General features: G+C 37.0%; 1 protein-coding gene across 1 annotated transcript in view; it reads left to right on the top strand.

Annotated features, from left to right (window-relative positions):
* The window catches only part of MTMR12 (myotubularin related protein 12), a 33082-nt gene extending 15693 nt beyond the window's left edge, over positions 1–17389 (top strand). The window contains exons 8-16 of the mRNA XM_040539941.1: positions 998–1073; positions 2265–2371; positions 4564–4688; positions 8177–8255; positions 9883–9953; positions 11111–11283; positions 11999–12166; positions 13085–13246; positions 14260–17389. Of these exons, the coding sequence (XP_040395875.1) occupies positions 998–1073; positions 2265–2371; positions 4564–4688; positions 8177–8255; positions 9883–9953; positions 11111–11283; positions 11999–12166; positions 13085–13246; positions 14260–14847 (1549 nt within the window). The 3' untranslated portion in view covers positions 14848–17389. The remainder of the gene's footprint in view (positions 1–997; positions 1074–2264; positions 2372–4563; positions 4689–8176; positions 8256–9882; positions 9954–11110; positions 11284–11998; positions 12167–13084; positions 13247–14259) is intronic.
* Positions 17390–20737: the final 3348 nt, after the last annotated feature.

Here is a 20737-nt window from a genome sequence, read left to right as displayed (position 1 = left end):
TTTTACAGAACCCTGAACTTCAGTGTTAGGTCAGGCTTAATCCGTCAAGTTTTGAATATCTTCAGGGGTGAAGAATACTGCCTTAATGTGGAATAGAAAATCTGTACATCTAGTACCTACGCTTATCAGTCAAGATGATGCTATCAGTCTTACATCTTTACTTTGGTAAGACTTAAGTTAACATGCAGTTGAAGTTTCTTATTGTTTTAGCTGGGGGGAGAAAATAGTTATCTTAAGTAACTGGTTTGAAGTATATCTGCAAATGTGCTAATGGAAATTAACTTGCATCTCCTGTAGTGGAAGGTTAAAGATGTGTTCATCTGCCAGTTTTGCTAGGGAGTATCTGTGGGTGATTCCTTGATTCCTTTGAGATCTATACAATACTTTGCATATTACTGTTCAATAGTCAAATCCTGAAAAGCTTCACAGACCTTGGAAACAAAGACCAATTTTCAAAGTAGAGCTAGATCTTATTTGTTCCATCTGGAGCGGTCTTGAGACCCAAACTAAAGTGAAGTATGTATCATTACCTCTGTGGCCCTTAACATAAAAGTGCTGTCTGATGCTGGAAATTCGTAATATATTAAATGACATCCTTGAATTGTGATGAAAACAGCTTACAAGAAATAAAAATGGAAGTAGTTATCTAGCATTACAGTGGTATCTTTGAAATGTCGAAGAGTGAGAGAGCCAAGGCAGTCTTAATGATCAGTTTTGGATGTTACAATTAAATGTAGGAGTTAATTGCAGCATTGTAAAGGTAGGGTAGTGTTGCAGTGAAAATAATGAACATCTCAAGGTTGGAAGAGAATACGTTATCCAGCTGAATATAAAGCAAGGGTGTTGAGGACAATGTAATTATCTAGTTAAAACTTTTCTAGTTGTAAGAGTGAATACGTAATTAGCATGTGGGGTAGAGCACTTGCTGTTACTAAAAGGAGTTTGGAGATGTTCCTTTTTCAGTTCTCAAGTGCAAGAAACTTTTTTGTCATCTTAGGTTGCCTCTGTATTTTGTCGTTCCGATATGTGTTTCTGAAGAGAGTATCTTGAAGTATGAAGGCAGAGGCATTCCTGTAAGTACATTTGCATGGCTTCTCCTACTGAGAAGACAATTCAACTAACGTTTTAGATGTTACTGCATATTATTTTGGAACTTGTTTTTAACAGGCCACGTTTAGAGTACTTAGTCTCTAGAAGGGAAAATAGGTTTTGGAAGGAGAAGCACACAGTATTCTGTATTCCCCTAAACAGTGTAGAACAAAATATATAGTCTGCTTCAATTCAAAGCACCATGTACTTAAATAAAATGCCTGATGTCCTATATTCCACACATACTACTAGTTGTATTTCCATCAGCCTGTTTTTCATGAGACTGAGTACTGGCTGACATCTAGCTGAGACAGGATGTAGGGCTTGAAATGCTCTTTGGATATTGAGGTGAAGACCATGTATGTTCAGGTAGAGTTGAATACCTCCAGTACCCTACGGTACTGATAAGTAGTATGGCTGTAATGATGCAGCATTTTTTGCTAGTGTAAATTGGTAGCACAGAACTCTTAACTTCCCAATTTGGCTTTTTTAATATTTCTTATAAAAGGATACTGACTCCTAATTTCACATTGAGTTTAAAGATCAATTTAAGAGGTTCAAGCAGGAGTTGTGACTCAAATTGTTTAAGGGAAATAAACTTTGAGAACTGACTTGCTATAGGGAAAGTCTGCAACAACGCAGTTTGTTTCAGTTGCGGAGTTTGATATCATGTTTCATGTGCCTAGGTGACTTTTCATGCACAGTTCATGTGGAAAGGCATGACAGTATCTATTGAGTTATCTCAAGGCCGAACTGTAAGAAAAATGCTACCATCTGTGTGGAGAAACTGATGACTAGTATGAGTTAGTTACAAGAGCCATCTTTAGCATATCTTCCAAAATAATTTTGGCCATAGCTATTTTGATCCATTTTTCACCTGTGAGCACAGTTGAGAAAGCAATGTTTTGATATAATCTTACATCTTATGTATACTTATTTTTTCCTGTGCTTTCATAAAGCTTAACTTAAAACTTCCAAGTGATAATGCAGTGTACTGAGACATATAGTTGGGGTGCAAATGTAAGAGTGTGCTATTACTGATGGATTCATTGAATGCACCAAACACTCAAAGCACAGCATAAAGAAATGTCTTGTAATGACTCAGTCACTCAGGCAACTATTTTGTACAGGACAGTTTACCAACTTTTATCCACCTGGTAAATGTCTTTCTGCAGATTTGGTGTTGGTCTTGCCATAACGGTGCTGCTCTTCTCAAAATGTCTGCATTTCCCAAAGAACAGGATGACAGTACTTCACAAATGCAAAAAGCCTTCTTGGATGGGTCAGTAATAGCTATTCTGTCCACAACACTTTGCTTGGTATGGACCTTGCTTCTCTTTTTCCATATATGCTATATCTTTAAGCTTGCACGCATCAGGAAACAAGTTCTAGATCTAAAAGTAGTTCTCTCGAGTGGAGTGGGTTTAAGTCCTTGGCCTAACAGCATCATTGGTTAGTTGTGCTGGACTGCAACATCACTGAAGGCTTACTTGCCTATAAATATGTATGTGTATATATACACACCAGAAGAATCTCTGTACAAAGGGGCTTCTTAAATAAAGCAGCACCAAATTCTTTAGGTCTTAAGTACAGTGAAAGTATCGTGAACTGATAGGCCTACTTGTGTTTGCAAGTAAGTGAAATTCAGACTCTTTGTATCCAAACTTGAATTTGCAAGCTGAGGTTTTAATTCTTTTGTAAACTCAGCTGTCCTTTCAACTAGATTCTTACTCTTAGGTAACTTTAGATAAAGTGGCCCAGAATGGCTGAGACAATTTATTGGTTCACATTTGCTACTTTGATTATGTGGTGGCAAGACAGTACTTCGTTTCAGTCAAGTTAGTGAGCTGATTTTACTCAGCAGTTTCAAAAATGCCAAACATAACATAAATCCTTTTAAGAGCACAGCTGCCTGTCTGGGAGTTACAGTAATGACTTAGTGCTCTTTTTTCCCTGGCTGTGTTTTTGTAACTTGGGTCCAGGAGAGAACTTCTCTCTTAGGAGCAAGCTATAAGATCAGGTCGGTACATACAGTTTGTAATTCTTTACTGCTTGCTTCTTCATCATAGATGGAGAGCCTGTTGATCATACAAAATTAACAGATGGTAACTTGATTAGGCTCTTAAACCTCTTTTTGTTTTTAAAATTATTCTTGCGAGGGCTTTTGACCCTTCCTGCAGATTCTTCAGCATTTTGCTCTGAAATGGGGAAGTTTACTTGTCTTGTGTCTCTTTTTAATGCTATTTCAAAATGTGAAAGTAAAACTAGCAGTAAGCTCTAACAATGTATAACTGATATTCTGATCTCTTGTCTGTGGCCATCTGAACTTGTGAGAGGTATTGTTGTATGTATTTTTTGCTGTGGAGTGCAGGTGGTTAACCGCTAATATTTAAATATATATATATAAGTTGTCCATAAGGGTGTGTTAAGCCATTGTGATGGGTATCTGAACTCAACCACACAGCAGATGTGTACTATTAACAGCTTCTTTTATTGAAATTGTTTAGTACCAGATCTTCTGCCAGAAATTGTCAGTTATGATACTATTTCCAAATTGAAATGATTGCTTTTGCTCGATTCTCTTTTGATCTGATGCATCTTCCAGTAGGTATAATGATCTGCATTCTCACATGGACTCCTGTGGTTCTTACTTAAAGCAGGGTCCTGTTCTACGATAAACAGGAAACTAGATACTCTCTTGTGTACTGGCCAAGTGTTTGCTTCTGAAGTATAGGCTGGAGTAGCTCTTTCCAAATATTGACAATAAAATTCAGTCCGACAGAGATATTTACTAATATATCTGTTCAAGTATGGCACTCATAGACAACCTCTGGAGTCTGAATGAGAGTGGTCATTCTGGATCCAAATCAAAGCTTTATATGACCTAGCGTTTTTGTCCCTTCCTAGGGGAAAAATGCAGATATGTAAGGAAGTATAAGGCAGGTATACTGTCCTGAGTCAAAACAAATAAAACAACTTCTTTTATTCACGTTTCATGAGCAGACCTGGCAGTTAAGTGTCAGAATGCAGCTTGATAAAAGTCGGGAATAATAAGTGTCTACTGAGAGACTTGTGTGTTTCTATCCATCTGGTCTTTCTGGATTTGCTTCTATATAGTCTGCTATTAAAATAATTTCGGTGCCTGACCTGTAGTGAAGACTGCCTACTAAAGAAGCAGTAATAAGTCAAGTATTCTTTGTAATATTCATAAAATTGCACAAATATGCATGAACATCACTTTGTGTAAGAGGTCAGAGCAGCAAAACTTGTCCTAAGCTTGTAGGCAGTATTGTCATAAGCTTCCAGCCAGTATTTAGATATGTATGGAGGCCATTAACTTTTCTGGGTGTGTATCTCTTAGTTTTACAGCTGTTTCCCAAACCATACCTATTAACTTTGTCTTCAGTGGTGGTAGTTGGTGCATGGTTTGACTTGTGAAGGAGAAGGCTTTAATTTCTTTATGATTTGATCTAGAATCTACAAGACAATTAGCAAACCTCCCTATGAACTCCTGAAGACAGATGACTTGTCAAGCAGCCTTCCATCTCTGCAAGATATCCAGACTGCATACACAAGATTTAAGCAGCTATTTCTGATAGGTAAGGCAAACTTTACTTGTTAGTCTCTAAAGTGACTGAGAAGCAAGGCATGACAATGCTGTTTCATGCCTAATGAATGTATTGCTTGTCTTGATTGGTGTCTGGCTTCTGATGGTGGTTAAAAGCAGACTTTTAAATATATAAATGAGAACTGTGCTTAGGACTGGCATACTAATGGAGATCTGTAGTACTTAGACTTAGTACCTCTAGCTAAGCAGTCACAGTATCTGAAAATCTTTTTTTCAAGAGTGGCTATTACTGGAGTTTAAATGTTAGTTTGAATACATTAGCTGGATTGAAATTGATGTGAGAGACTTTCAGTTTTCTCTGGTCCACTGAAATTGAGTGCTCAGTGTAAAGCTTTTTAATCCTTTGGGCTATGTCAAGAGTTGAGAGTAAATGCTAATTAATTTTTCCCTTGCTTTTGTTGTAAACCAGTTACACTTCAAAATGTATGAAGCATGAGCCTGATTAAAATTCTGTTGTCATTCTCTCTGTAGAGCTATACATAACTACTGTAAATAGCAAGTCCACTTGAAAGGGGTGGAAACTGGAGCCATGTGAAAGCGTAATCTAGGCTTTCAGGCTCTTTTTTTGGAATCCTTAACTATTTTGCTGCCATAAAACTACTTTGATCTCACATCCTAGCATAACAAAAGCTCCACACCAACTTGCAATTGTTCAAAATGTGCAATTGGACCATCTTGGAAAAGTGGGTCTTTACAAGATAATGAGTGTAAGTGTTGCAATATCCTCTGGTGACATGCTGAACACTGGGGACAGTTCACCTAAAGCTATTATGTTAGACTAAAGGAATTGATCATCACTGAGGACTGTATATTTGTAGTGTATCATACAGTATCTAAGTCTGGTTGATTTTATACATGGAATGCAGCTGGTAAGTTGAAATTGATTGTGAATTAGCATGAAAGGCTTGTGTTAAATTTGCAGTAAGTATTTTGGTGACACTGAAGAGAAGTCTAGGATATGAGGTATTTGGTGTTTGAGGTATTGGTTTATACTGAAGATATTTTTCTAGAATACACTGTCAAATTCACAGTGAATCCTTCGTACTACTTAGGAGCTAAAAACAATTGCCTATATTTTCATGTAATTTCTAATACTTTGCCCTCTTATAGGAAAAAGGCCAAGGTTTGAATTTGAGTTGCTCAACATGTCACAAAACATTGCAAGTTAAAATAATGTAAGACTAGTACACTTACAACATTTAAAACAAAAGGAAATATGCATTCCATTTTATCATACAACTTTTTAATAAGTTTTGTTAGTAGACTACAGCTCACTGAATATAACATTAAGTACTAGGAGTCTGAGAACCATTCAGGCAAATTTTTGTGTAAGTATTACGATCTGACATGAATCATCTGCCTTAACATTGCTTTTCAAAATCTGAACACAGTAACCATTATTTTTGTTCAATGCATGCCTAGTTAATTTGATTTCAGTAACTTTCAATGTGGTTTTAAACTTCCTGAATACATGCCCAATCTGAAGAGAATTTTGAAATTAAAAAAAATCCTTAAGAAAAGCTGAAACCAATAGTAGGTAGCTTCTTGAAAGAGGATTTTGATGGGAAAACTTGTATCTTTTTACATTTCAAATAATGGGAACAATTTTGCAAGGACAAATGCTAGTTCTGCTAGACTGATCACAAGTCTGTGTATGCCATTTCTTTGCACACCTTTAACAAGACTTTAAGTATATCAGTTCTCAAATCCTACTGAAGTATTTCCTTGCCCTTGAAGATGGGGAGAAAGGGAAAGCTTGTTTTCCATTGTAATGTTGTTATGAAAATATTAAGAAAAATGCCACGATTAAGGGTAAAGCTAGCTGGAAGTGTTTTGTTCTGGCTTTTAAAAAGAAGTTCCTGTTTTGACTTGGAGATAACTTTGGCTGGAGGGGAAGTGCCAGACTAAGCAATTGTTTATAGAGGCCTGCATTCAAGTAGTTGAGTCTAATCAGTGCAATGGAACAACAACAATAAAAAACATACAACAAAGCACAACACCAAATTTAGCTACTGAGATTTTTGAAGTAAAACTGAATTCTATGTTGTCCGTAATGTAAGAGAGCTAATGCACATTTATATTACATGAAAGTGTAATCACTTTGGGTGAAAATGTAATATTTCTGTAGGTAAAGATGACAAATCTCTTTTCCTTGGCATCACGATTTGGTTTGGAGGTTTTTTTGATAGGACTAGAAATTGGTGCTATAATCTTGCCTAGGTTCAGAATGAATAGAAGTCTTTCAGATAGTGATGATAAGCTAAATGGAACATGAGGCTTGAATGCAAGGGCATATTCTAAAACTTGGATGGAAAGAAGGTGAACTGGGGAGTAAATGGCGTCTTTCTTGAAGTACTGTAATATACATACTTTAAAGGTATGTATAACTTTAAAGTAAAATACTTTTATACATACTTTATACATACTTTTAAACTTCCAAGTTCTTAAAATTTGGACGTGAACTGGAAGATGTCAATCAGAAAAGACTGGAGAAAAATGTTTAATGTGAATAGAAATGACTAGAGAGCTTTGAAGATGCACTATAGTGCTTAAGTTGCAGAGAACAGTTGGGAGTTAACATTGGAAGCATATGGAGAGACTTAGGTGAAAAATTATACAGAAGCATGAAGAACTGAAGCATCAGAGTGGCACAGCGTTGAGGAGGAAGTGTGATGTATCAAATGGTATCAAATTGTTTTAATAGAACTGTCATAGACCCTGGGCTTCAAGGTTTGTGTCTTATGCAGGAAAGGTGATCTCTTCTGGTTTTAATTGACCATATAGGCTAGTGACAGCCTTTCAGTTTCTGAATATTGACTTTGGTAGAAATGAAAGCAATAGAGGTTTTTGTTGTGTTTAACCAGCTACAAACATCCTAGAGAAATTCGTAAAAGTTAAATGACTTGGTGGTATTATACTGGTCTCCTGGTTTATCCTAGTTATTGCCTTTTTGATGTTTTAATGCCTCTTTTATAGTTGCAGTGAAAACCGCTTAACACTTGTCTTGGTAGTTTTCCATCTCATAAACTTGTGTAACTCCCTTTTAAAATACACTTGTTTCTGGCTCCGATAGTAGTGACTTTCAAAATCCTACCTCCTTATGTTAGGCTTTGTATAGATTGTGCTTTAAAGTCCAGGCAACTGGAACTCAAAAGTAAGAATTCATCCCCTCTGATTAAACTTATCCTTCTCCATTTTTGCCAACAGATTTATTTACTTGGTCTGGTTACTATGAACCTACAACATACTTATTCTAAAAGCCTGTCATGCTACAAAGCTTTACTTGTGCTTGTATTTGTAATGCTACTTTACTTACTGGTTTAATTATAAATAGTGTCAACTTTCCTAGTGATTAGGATTTAGTATTTCGTATTGGTTGTTTTATAGCGCTTCATAACTGAGGAATAATATAATGGATGGCTATTAATTAGCACTACAAATGAGTAAACTTTTTTTCAGATAACAGTACAGACTTCTGGGCAACTGATGTGAAATGGTTTTCATTACTGGAGAGCACAAACTGGCTGGAGATTATCAGGTTTGCTATATTTATAAATATCTAACTTTCTGGGTTTCAAGTTTTTGTTAAAGGAATTTGTGTGCTTCCAAGAGATGTTTGTATTTCAAGAAACTGTTACTCACCTTTCCAGTAGGAAAGAAAATGAAGACAGACTTATTGTCCTATGTATATCTTATTTCTATGATATGACAGTATTTTTGTAGTGCACAATTGTGTTAAGCCTCCCATATTAAAAGATGTAAGAAGCAGCAGATCATTTCTGATTACAACTCGTTCAACAAACCTATAAAAAGCTACAGATCAGTAACTTCCCTCCTGTACTTAGTCACCTTCTTTCCAAACTGAAGAATCTTTTCTTGCATGAAACCTATTCCATGTCTCTGACTAGCCTTGCCATTCTCTGTACTCTCTACTTCTATAATATCCTTTAGGATGGGATGAACTGCAAGATGTTAGCCCACCACAGATTTATAAAATGACAGTTGTTCTCAGTTTTGTCCCCTTCCTCTCCTGATTGTTCCTCAAGTTCTTTTTCTTCTCTCAGCAGTCCACAGTGAGTAAGTCTTGGGAATGGTGTTTGGCTAACGCAAGGCTTGTTGTAGTGGAATGTTGAGGCTATTTTATTTTTAGTGTTATTTCGTGTTGGCTTAATTGTCTGTCAGCTTATTCTGTGATTGGCTTGTTACTCTGAAGTATTTCTGCGGTTTTCTGCAGTCAGCTTCAATTCTTTGTATTCTGAATAATAAACAAATATTGACATTATTGTTTATTCCTTATTCCAGAACTTGAATTTAAGTTGAATCAGAGGTTCTAATGAAGATTATATGTTGAGAAATGCATGGATGTAACTTATAAGTAGTTAAAAGTACTTACTAGCCCAAGTTCCTATCCTTAAGTTGTTTTGAGACTGGTTACTTCCATACTTGGATCCAGTTGCTTCCTGGATTAGTCTATTCTTAGCTCTTGGAATCAGTAGGAATGCCTTCTTAACTATTCTAGATGCTTGAATAAAGAATTTAGCAATTCCACGCTTATAAAATAAACTGTCAGCTTTGAGATCTAATCTTTTACTAGAATCCTAGTTTCTGTGCAGACTTTTGCTGAAAATAACTTTATGAAGTTAGGACTAGAAACCAACCATGTTACATCTGGTTTTACATGATCTGTAATCCCTCTGTTATCTTTAATGACATTCTCTGAATAAATATTTTCTGCCTGCTTACAAGACCTTGTTGCTGATCCTTCTGGTGCTCAAAAAGATTGTGGGAGAAACATACTATGTAGAAGATTTGAAAATAGCTGAGGCAATGTACGTCTCTTCAGGATAAAGATCTGGATTTTAGCAGTAGTAACACTTTAGTCTATCTTCTGGTTTATACTGATCCTGAATAGAGTACTGTATTATGGATGTGCAGACGTAATATGAAAATAAACGATTCTTTGCCAGATAAAGATACCTCTTGGAAGTCTTGAAACTAAATGTTTTTTTATTTATGGAAGTTGAGCATGTCCTTTCCTAGTTTTTAAAGGACTAGGCAAGCTTCAATAGTATATTTTCTCCCCTTTTAAGGGGAGACTAATGTGAAAGACATGATTTTAAAAATGCGTTTAAGATGTTCACTTCACCTTTTTTGTACCACAATAGGCGAGTCTTGAAGAAAGCCATAGAAGTTGTTGAGTGTTTGGAAAGGCAGCATACAAATGTTCTCCTTATAGGTAAGTATTTCGTGAGCCTATCCTATTTAATATATATTTCCTCATTTATATATATTATAAAGATATCTTACATTTAATTTTCTTCTGATCTCCTTTAAATGTAGCTTAAGCTGTAAGCTTGTAATTAACAGGAAAAGCTGGTACAATTCATAAGCATCTGCTACTTTATGCTAAAGCTCACACATCCCTGGAAATGCTTCCCGTAGCTTAAAAACAAAGCAGAAACAAACAAAAACCCAACTGACCAAAATAAAAACACTAAGTATAGTTCCAGGCAAAGAAGAATATATTATGAATGAGTAAGCTGCTTATAAATTTGCACGAAAGTCATTACCTCCTTATGTGTTCTTATCCTAATGTGCTTTCATTAAAGGTCGTCTTGGACCTTTTGCTGTACTTTCAGGTGGGGAGGAGCAGGAGTTGCACACAGAACTTAGAGCACGAGAACTTTCTGAAAGGATGCCTTTGTTCTAGATGCACACTGAATAATATGCTATCTCCTTATTAAAGAGTGTGTTCATTGTACACATCTCGAGCAGTTTGCCTAGATTGGTTTTGTGTGATTACTTTCCTCAATCTTAATGTCAACCATTACCCTATTTTTGTGTTGTCAATTGAGGGATTTTTCCCCCACGCTGCCATTTGAGAAACTTGTTACAGTGAGATGCTTCTAGAAGGCACTTGAATGGTAGAGTATGCTTAATGCTTGAGGAAGCAATTTCAGTGCTGCTGCACACTCCATGTGTGTATGTTTAAGGATACTTCAAGTCACAGCCACACCTGGTGAAAAGATGTATGCAGGTTAGGAAGAGTAGGCTTGAATAGCTGTCCTGGTTGCATAATGCAGGGGGCTAATATGTGCACTGTAGTAGAGCAGAAAGAGTAGGGACCAAAGTTATAGTAGTAAAAACTTGCTTTTTAGGTATAATTGTCAAAGTTTTATCCTGGTATAAGTGTACATAAAAACACTTAGGTTTTCATCAAAAAAAAGGATTAGAAATACGGTTTTAGCTCTTCCTGTGGTATATAATTTGTAAGGAACTGTCTTCTCTGGGTTTGCAGTACAACTTTGTGTAAAGCCAGCAATTCTTTGATTCCTTATCAGAAACTTTAGAAATGGCTTAGTAGACAATGTAGCCTTTTCTTCTCTTCTGTAGAAGAGAGTGCTGCTGATCTGTGCTGTGTAATCTCCAGTCTGGTTCAAGTGATGATGGATTCATACAGCAGAACAAAGTCAGGATTTCAGAGCCTTATTCAGAAGGAATGGGTAATTGGAGGACATGGCTTTTTGGATCGTTGTAACCACTTGCATAACAGTGACAAAGAAGAGGTATGATTTTTTTTCCTTACATGCTATTTAAAAGTTTACTTAGCATAAGGAGGAAATTAGATGTCTGCCCAGAAGTTCTAATTACTCTGAGGATCTTCAATTTTATATTTTGATTCATGGCTGGGTGTTTTTAGTGTTACTATTTTTGCTGTTCAGAGTTCAGCAGTGTCCTTATAACTAAAAAGAATACTAATTTCACTTCTGATCCTGGAGTATTTTGAAAGACATGTATTTCGTGTACTTTTAAACTGTGTTAAATGGTGAAACTCATAGAAATTACGTAGTGAATTACATTTTTGTCACATGTAGAGTTTAGTTTTGTACTGTATTTCTGGATGTTGCAGTCTCATTTCTACATATTTGTATTTTGGGAATAAAATAGATTGTACAGAAAGAAAGCCCTAGGTGTAAACTGTTTAGTTCTGATCCAGAATGGCTATAAACTAGTGTTGCTTTGTCAACTGAGAGTTGCTGCTGTGCAGCCTTTTATAGTCAGTTAACCTGAATTTGCACTCACTAGAAAGTATTAATCTCTTCTATCAACAGCTGGCCAGGGATGATACTTCTGAGTTCAGCCTAAGTTATTTACAGCGAATTTTGTAGTTCACCAGATTGCTTTCCTTAAGACTTGTATTTGGGGACACTAAATACTGTAATATAATTGGTCTGTGTGATAGAACACTTTTTCTGAAACAGATGCAATATTTTCTTTTAGGCTCCTGTTTTTCTGCTCTTGCTAGATTGTGTTTGGCAGTTGGTACAACAGTATCCTGCAGCATTTGAGTTCACAGAAACATACTTAACTGTCTTGTCAGACAGCCTCTATGTGCCAATTTTTAGCACTTTCTTCTTCAATTCGCAACATCAAAAAGACACTAACACGGTAAGGGTTTGTTTTGTCTATGCAATGTGTTGGAGAACAGGTTTGACCAATGAGCTAGGGATGCTCAAAAAAAGTACTAGCAGCATGCTTTTTTCCTATTTTTTTCCTATTTAATCGAAGGATAATGTGATGCCTTGAAGGTGAATGAGTACAACTTGAGTTGTAAGCAGTCAAGTTCAGTACTGAGTCTATGATGACAATATGAAAATAACTCAGAAATAAATTACTTCTAATGTGGAGCTCTAGTTTCATATTTATTGCTCTCCATTGAAAATAGAGCTCTTTAACTGAAGGAAAGTATCCCTGTCCTGCATAAGTTATCTACAAAATCATTATGTACTGTTCTGTTCCAAAATCAACGCTTCTTGAATGTTGCTTTACGTTGGGTTCATGCTTTTCTGTAATCTAAGAAGCTGGAAGCAATGGGGGTGTCCTCTGCAAGGCTGAACGGAGACAAAAAAAGAAAGTCAAGACCACTGTCTTGCATATAAAGTACTGACCATAACATTTAAACTGGCAGCACTACATAGCTGCAGTTAACTTTGAAGTTTGGAGAGGTTTATTCCATAATCCTAACATGCCCCCTATATTTGAAGAATTCAAGTGTCTGTCTCCTGTCCAGTTTTCAAATCTTTTTTCCCTCAGTTTTTCGTCTTATTTTCAGCTGTGAAAGACATTCTTGGTGGTGTCTAATTACACTGTTGAAATGAAGTACTGTCTTAAGTTAGAGAATACTATACAGATAGCCTTTGTTTTTACTTAATTACATCTAATAATGTTGTCCAGCTGTTGAATATGTAGAAATCAAGTGTTGCAACTCTATGGGCTTCTCTATGAAAAGCAAGCTTCTTAATTTCACCTTGACTTGGTCAGAACTCCTTTATAGTAGTCCTAATTGTGACCTGTTTGTTTTGGCAGACTGGTGAAAGCCTCAAGACACAAAGCGGTCCTTTCAGATTTCTTACTGTGTGGGACTGGTCTGTGCAATTTGATCCCAAGGCCCAGGCTTTTCTGAACAACCCTCTTTATGCAGAGAAGCCAAAACCAGATAAAAGCCAACGGAAAACTGCACGATTCAAAGTAAGATATTTGCTGCTTAACCTGTTATTTCTATCATTTCAAAATAAAGGTACAACTCAGTCATACTTCCAATGTACTTAGTGGAAACATTAGTGCCAGCATTTAATGGACAAATTATGTACACGTCAGACTCACATGGGTCTTAAGAATGCGGCTTGCATCTTCCTCAGTTTTCCAATCACTATTTTCACAGTTGCTGTGCCTAGCCATGAACTTCGACTTTCTCATTGTAGTTTTGTGCAAGTGCGCTAATAGCTTCTCATGGGACTTAACATCGAAGTGAGTTGTAATGATGGTTGAATTGATTTTATTTTGTTGTTCCACAGAATATTTAATTGAAATACATAACAGGTTTAAAGCTGCCTCCCTAAATTTGTTTTGAATGTAATGGGAGTGTGTGCATGCATTTAAAATACAAAACCCAGAAACAAACAAAATTTGTCCAGGGTATTGAATATTATAGATGGATCACCTCATTACTGGAAAACAGTACAAATTCAGCAGAAAGGGTTTTTTTGGTACCTGTTTTTGATTTTCAATTTCCCTGTTATGTTGGTTAAACTCTGTTCTGTACAAAAGCATTCTCAGGTGAGATGTTATTAGTGTGATCTACAGCATTATGTAGGGAAGTTGTGTGGTGGGAAGCAATGAGGAACTGATGAATTAACCTTCAAAATCAAATACGTATTTCCAAGTTTAAGCTAGCCACACAAAAAGTAATTCTTTCTTGAAAAAGAAAAATGCTTTTCATACAAGTATGCTTTATCTAATGTTCGTTTCCCTGCTACTATAGCAGTGAAGTATCTTCAAAATAATTTGTGCGAAGTATTCGGCATATTAATCATTGAAGAGTTAACAGTTTTAGACACTACAGCAAAGGTGTAGCTGTGTTTAAGCCACTTTATTGACTGCAAGTATTTTCTGAATACAATTTAATATTATTCTTTCTCTTAAGAAATGTTTAAGTCCCATCAACATTTATCTTCGTGTATTTATCTTTTTTCTCTTTAAAGCATCAGAGGCAGCTTTCTTGTCCATTGACACAAACAAAATCTTCCCCAAAGAGAGGATTTTTCAGGGAGGAAACAGATCATTTAATTAAAAACATTTTGGGTAAAAGAATTGGCAAGTTCATTAATTCTTCAGATGAACCTCCTAATAGCTTCAGGGAATTTTACGACAGCTGGCATAGTAAACCTGTTGACTATCACGGTCTTCTGCTACCTCGCATTGATGGGCCTGAAATCAGAGTCTGGGCACAGCGGTATTTACGATGGATTCCTGAAGTTCAGCTTCATGGTGGTGGTACGATAGCCACAGCTGCCAAGATTTTGGACTTGATGGAGGAAGTGCAGAGCTTACAGGTGAAAATGGATGAAGAACATAGTCAAGCTATTTCTGGAGACATACATGCTGTTTCAATGCTGAGAAATTCTGCCCGTTTGTCATCTTTGTTTCCATTTGCTTTAATTCAGAGACAGTCTGTCAAACCAGCTTTACCCACTAGCACCTGGAAAGACTTGGAAGATGAAGATGACTTGGTCAAGAGGGATGATGAATTCGTTGATCTAAGTAGTGATATGTTAAAGTGTATATATTAAAGTATGAATTGTATGTGGCTAAGCTCTGAGGTTAAAATGTTGTGCTGTATCCTAATTTAAGGAACTCAAGTATTTGCAGCCTGCTGAGTGGATTTGTGGGATTTAAAAAAACACCTCAGTTAACTGAGTGTATTTTGAATTTCTATTTCACTATAACAGTACTGATTGCAGAAACACACTTGTAGTGTAGGTGTAATAAAAACAAGTCTAGGCTGGAGCAGCCAGCCATATGGTTGGTTAGTACAAAAACATTTTCTGAGGTAAAGATAGAATACTAAATAAATACCACAACAATCATGAGGAATGTGCAAAATTAGTTTTAATATAAGCCCTCTTCCCCTTATGTTAAAAGTACTAGAAACTATTAATACATCTGCATTTCTCCCTGATGTAAAATAAAGAGGGGAAAGTGTAACTAAATGTGCTTTTAAGCAAAAGCTTTTTACAGCTGAGGAATGAACTTGTGGTCACCAGGGTTTTTCTGTCTGTTGTGGCATCAACTGAAGTCATGTGATTGTCAGCCTCATCTTTCCTGACAGTGTTCATCTTTGGCTTGCAGAACTTTACCTTGTGTAGCATTGTAATAGCAGCTTGGCTTTTCTAAGCCTCTGCATGCACTTAGCTTAAGGATCAGATGCAAGAGCTAACCTAAATGTTTCAAGTCTTGTGTGTCTGCTGTGCTGTACTCCCTTGCTGACTTGAAATATTAAGTTCCAAATGTTTGCTGTTAATTGTAGGAAATAGTCTGACAGATTCCAGATTGTTATGGGTATTTTTTCCCCTCTCCTTTTAATGGAGAGATCTTTCTTTCTAATTTCTGTGCTTATCCCAGTTGCCTTTGAGGCTTTCTGAAGCACTGAGACCCATCACACAGAAGCGAAGACAGTCATGGATTTGCAGTCTGTTGCCACTTGTCATGAGTTAGTGGTACAGCTTATGAATGTGGCTTTCATACTCTATGAAACACTTGCATCCTGTTTGCTGGATGTTAGAACAGTACCTCAGTGAAAAAAGCCATGAAGAAATGCCTGACTTTTTGATCTACTGTGTATGTTTATATAAAAAGTATTTTTGCTGCAAGTAATTGTCCTTTGTAAAGTTGAGTATTATTTGACTGTCAAATCTATTTTGAACCCTTAAATTCTAGAGTACCCCAAGAAGGGATGCAAATCATATAATATCAGTCTCTTGGAGAGGGCAGACATTAATGGTTTTCTCTGTTCTCTGTACTCTTGCACCAATTTAAAAATCCATGCTGAAATATCTACGTGGTGAAGTTGTCACTTAAATTTCATCAGCTCAGTGTTGTTAAACTGGGTTACTGATCAGTCACTTCACAATGAATCGTACTTAATATGTATAGCAAAATATTGTCTGCAGCCCTCTAAAAATATACTATGTTAAAATAAATGTATTAATGGGAGAAGGGGGAGACCTTGATGCAACTCTATGCCAAAGTGAAACTTCTCAACTCTTGATTGCCTTAAGTGTTAGTAGCACAAGGACAATACTTGAGTTTGTAGCATTTTATTTAAAAATGCGCCAGCACTTACACTTCCTTCTGTGATACATCTCCTTTTTCATAGCTAGCATTTGCTAGAATGGGCTGTCCAGTACATGTCCTTCAGGCTTGATTGTAGCTCAAGTGATTCAGTTTTGCAGTAACTCTTGCATATTAAATGAATAATGCATTTTTATGGAGAAGAAATCTATCATTCTAAGGTCATTTGGGTTCAAGGGTTTTTTAAACACTGCTGTTAGAAAAAAACAACTATTACATGGATTTTTCTATACTTTTGATCAAACTTGTAATGTTTCAGTCATGACAATTACATATTTATATTAATAGATGTTGGACATCTGTTTTGTACATAAGTTATCAAAAGTTTATACAGAAGAGAAATATATTTAGAAATCTACATGAGAACACTTCTAATGTAGAATAAATACCATTGTTACTGGTTTTCTGCACTGTTGAATTGGAAATGTACTTAGTATTTTTACTTCAGGCTTCTGTTTATACCTCTAAGTTTTTACACTGAATGCAAGCTAGAAACTGTAGTTGGCTTTAAAAAAAATGCAAAGAAGACTGGTATTCCTCTCTAATGGGCTGTTTGGAAAGTGTCAATAAAATACACTTTGACATATTTAACCTGAAATAAGAATGTATAAGCTCATATTTTGCAAAATGACACTAAATCATAGTGAACTTGACAATCTGCAGTGCCAAGACTTACTGAGTTGTATGCAGGGTATTTACAGACTTAGGGAAGGAAGCTGTGCGGTTTTGGCCTGGCTGTGCTGTTGGACAAGTGCATCAGTTCAGGGAAGAAAATTCAAAGTGATGCCATAGGATGACTGTGGGAAACTACTGAAGTGGTCTAAAAACCACTAGAAAGTGGCTGCTGAATGGTGGTATTTGGAGGTCTATTGAAATATTTCAGTCATGGCAGTATACTTGTCTTTCATTAAGTAGTTCCTCTACTTCATGAGAGCATGTTGTTCTTATAGTATTAAATGAGGCAACTTGTTGAAATAACAAGTTGAAATAACCTTGAATCAGATGCACAATGAGCACAGATTGCAGGCTGGTCACAGAGTACAAATGAGAAACATCTTTTTTTATTATTTTCCAAAGATGACAAATTGCTATCACAAATTGCACATTCAAAAACCATTTTCTAAAGGGAATGCACAAAATTGTGATGAAGTTTAAGACAGGCTTCTTGAAGGAGCAGCTCACAGGCTGTGAAGTGCTGGGTCACATTGTAATGCAAGGTGTGCCACTGCCTCTCCCACATCTTCTAAAGATCAGCGCGTGTACTTTGACCGCTTGGCTTTAAGGCTGCATTCACTGGGCTGAAAATGTTCAGCTATTGGTGGATGCTGTTTTGGAATGCAAGTATGTGCTTTATAGGGGTACTTACAGCCAGCTTAGCCTCCCGATCTGTTCCTTCAATTAAAGCTTTTTCCTTTCATGGATTTCTTTCAGGTTAGAGCCATGTAGCTGTAACTTCTTAGGATGTAGTAAAGTACTTTCTGTAGTGGATGTTTTAACAATGGCTTACTATGATGAATTAAATGACATTTCCTCATTGGCATTCACCTGGGCTGCATTCCATGAGTACTTAGGGGCAATGACAATACCCAGAATATTCATGCATTCAGCACTTAATCTATGAACTCTTAATCTCTGAACTACTTTTGTTACACTGAAGATTACCTTCATGATGGTTGCTAGCTGGAAACTTCATACACAGTACACACTGCCTTGTACACACTTGAAAAAAGCTTAGGTTTTATGTAAAACTCAGTTTAGAAATTACCTGGACTGGACTTCATTTTCTGGGACAGGGAAGAGATGGATTAGTGAACTATTTTGAATCTCACAAAGAGCATGAAGAACTATGTAGGCTCCAACATGATGAGGGTAGTGGTTGAAAGGGGGTGGTGGCGAGATCTTTGTGATGGTCTTAGGTCCTTTTTTTCATTTATAGTAAAGTTATTTTGCATCATATTCTTTCTGCCAGCATTTGCAGAATGGCAAAACTCTTGCCTGGTGGGTTAGTAGAGTTATCTTGGAAAGGAGCCGGCACAGATGTGCATAGCTGCTGTTTGAGCTGGAGAAACAGCTATTTTCTCAGTTCTTTGTGTTTTCTTCGACAATTCAGTAAAATGAACTAAGTATTCCCCCCAGCGTTTTGCCTGGCTGCTTGAAGCAGGCAGATTACTTTTACCTAGGAAGTGTCTTTGATACGTTATTTCGTGAAAAGCAGAACTATGAAGGCTGATTTCCCTGCCATTTTCTTGTCCAGCCACACCGCAGTTCTTTGAACTTCCTCCTTTCTTCTAGTGTGTCCTACCCTTCCTCGTACCATAACATCTGTCTTTCCTCCATAAACTTCCTCTCTATTCTTAAGTCACATGCTGTGTTAGCAGTTAATAGGTCTCTCACTGCTACTAACGTGCCGGACAAGCCACATTCAGTATTTCTGTTCCCGGGGGACTGCGTAAAGGGCCATGAGTTGACTTGGCCAGGCCAGAAAGTCTCCAGCCTGCTTGTTGGAATCTAATAACTCTTAAAATCTATTTCTGTCAAATATGGTCAAAATTACCTACTACTTTCCAAAGCTTTGGTGCGAGTGGGTGGAGAGGAAACATTAGCTGCCCTGTGTGGCCACTAAGGAAATGAGGGTGAGAAAAGGAAACTTAAACCCCTGTGCCTGCAGCTCAGTTGTGATTTCAGCCTGCAATTTTCAGACAAAAAGCCATGCAGCTCACAGATAGGAAAATCCGTTCATTTACAGTCAGATCAGGTATCTGGGCTTTCTTTTAAGGCAACAGAATTTTTATTTATCTTGGTTAATGTCTGTTTTTGCTCTCTGCAATATTTTTCGTTACACTGTAGGAGCCAAAATTCAGGCTTGTGAACCTGTTGAGTTTCCTGGAATTTAACTGCATTTGTGTGACTTCTGAAAGGTCACTTATAATCCTTATTGTTAATAGTATTCCCATTCTGGGGAAAAAAAGTAAGTAAATCCAATTAAGAACAGCTAGCAACTAGAATTTATGTAAAATTTTGCTAGTTGAGTGTAAATCTTCGAATATTTTGTAAACACTATCAAGCATTTAAATGTCAGAGCTCTGTAGGCTAGCTGGCTCACTAAGCAGTAAGTGGGATTCACTTCCTCTTTTCGTTTCTGCAGGCATTGTTTTAAAGTATGTTTATGCATGAATGTGATGACAGAGAAACATATTTTATGCGAAGAGCTCATTGCTTCATGTTTTGGTGATGATGCAAGATATTTTAACTTTCACTGTGACCCTGATGCACAAATCAAAACAGGATGCTTCTTACCAAGCTCCTGATGTTCCCTACACAGATTAATCCAGTTTGTTTCCTACAAGCCACTTCCTCTATTTTCTAGTTTCCCAGCCCAGACTTTCCACTGTGGGTTTGCTCTTAAAAAACATCTTTTTGACATTCCTTTCTCAAGGCTCTTTGTTGAAATTTGAAAAAGATTGGTTCTATGCTTGCCATGGTTTTTCCTGTTGTGCTCTCCTGTGGTGATGGGAATATGTGAAACCCAGATAAGAATTGCTACAGATGACTTAACTCATAACAATTAACATGCAGTCTTTTCAAAGTGCAGGGTTGCTCATTTCCCCATCAATGGAGCACAGCAGTTCTGGTAGCTGTCCTGTAATAAAAGGTAATTATTTAGAATAAATAAAATCCTATCATGGTCCATTTTTCTGTAAATAGAAACTGCATCAAAGAAAAACCAGGGTGATAATCCCAAACTACGCTTTCTAATACAACACATCTCCTGTAGCTTTCAGTACACTGGTGCACTGGTACCAGCACTGGAAGCGATGGTCTGCTCCCAGCAGTGCCTGGCTTTGGGTTACAACTGATGTGGTGCAGCTGAAGAGGTCCCGCTGTGCCCTGTCCCGGCAGTGCGCTCCCACCGCCTTGCCATTAGTGTCATGTAGCCAGCAGCATGTTTTATGGAAAAACAGGTTTTGCTTTTGTGGGTTGGTTTTCTATCGCATCAGCTTGTTGACACGAATCACCCTGTGGTGGTACAAGGCAAAAACACAAGCAGGCTGTTGGAGGATGCCCTGTGCCATGACTGGGGGTTGTCCATTACAGAGGAGGTGAAAGATGGAAGCACAACTGCAGTAAATGTAGCTCTGGAACTGCTGTGTTGTTGAAAAAGAGAATTCCTGGGAACCGCATCTAATGTGCAGCTAGCTGAAAGGTTTTAAATAACTTGCACGACTAACTCCAGCTATTTAATACTTAGGAAACAAATAAACAACAAAAACCACCAACCAACCAACCAAAGTTCTGGTTTGAGGTTGCCTGGAAAAGCTTTACAGGGTG

This window comes from Cygnus olor, chromosome Z, assembly GCF_009769625.2.
Source record: "Cygnus olor isolate bCygOlo1 chromosome Z, bCygOlo1.pri.v2, whole genome shotgun sequence".
Classification (NCBI taxonomy): domain Eukaryota; kingdom Metazoa; phylum Chordata; class Aves; order Anseriformes; family Anatidae; genus Cygnus; species Cygnus olor.
Note: the sequence above shows the minus strand (reverse complement) of the source record. Positions and strands in the feature narration are given on the sequence as shown.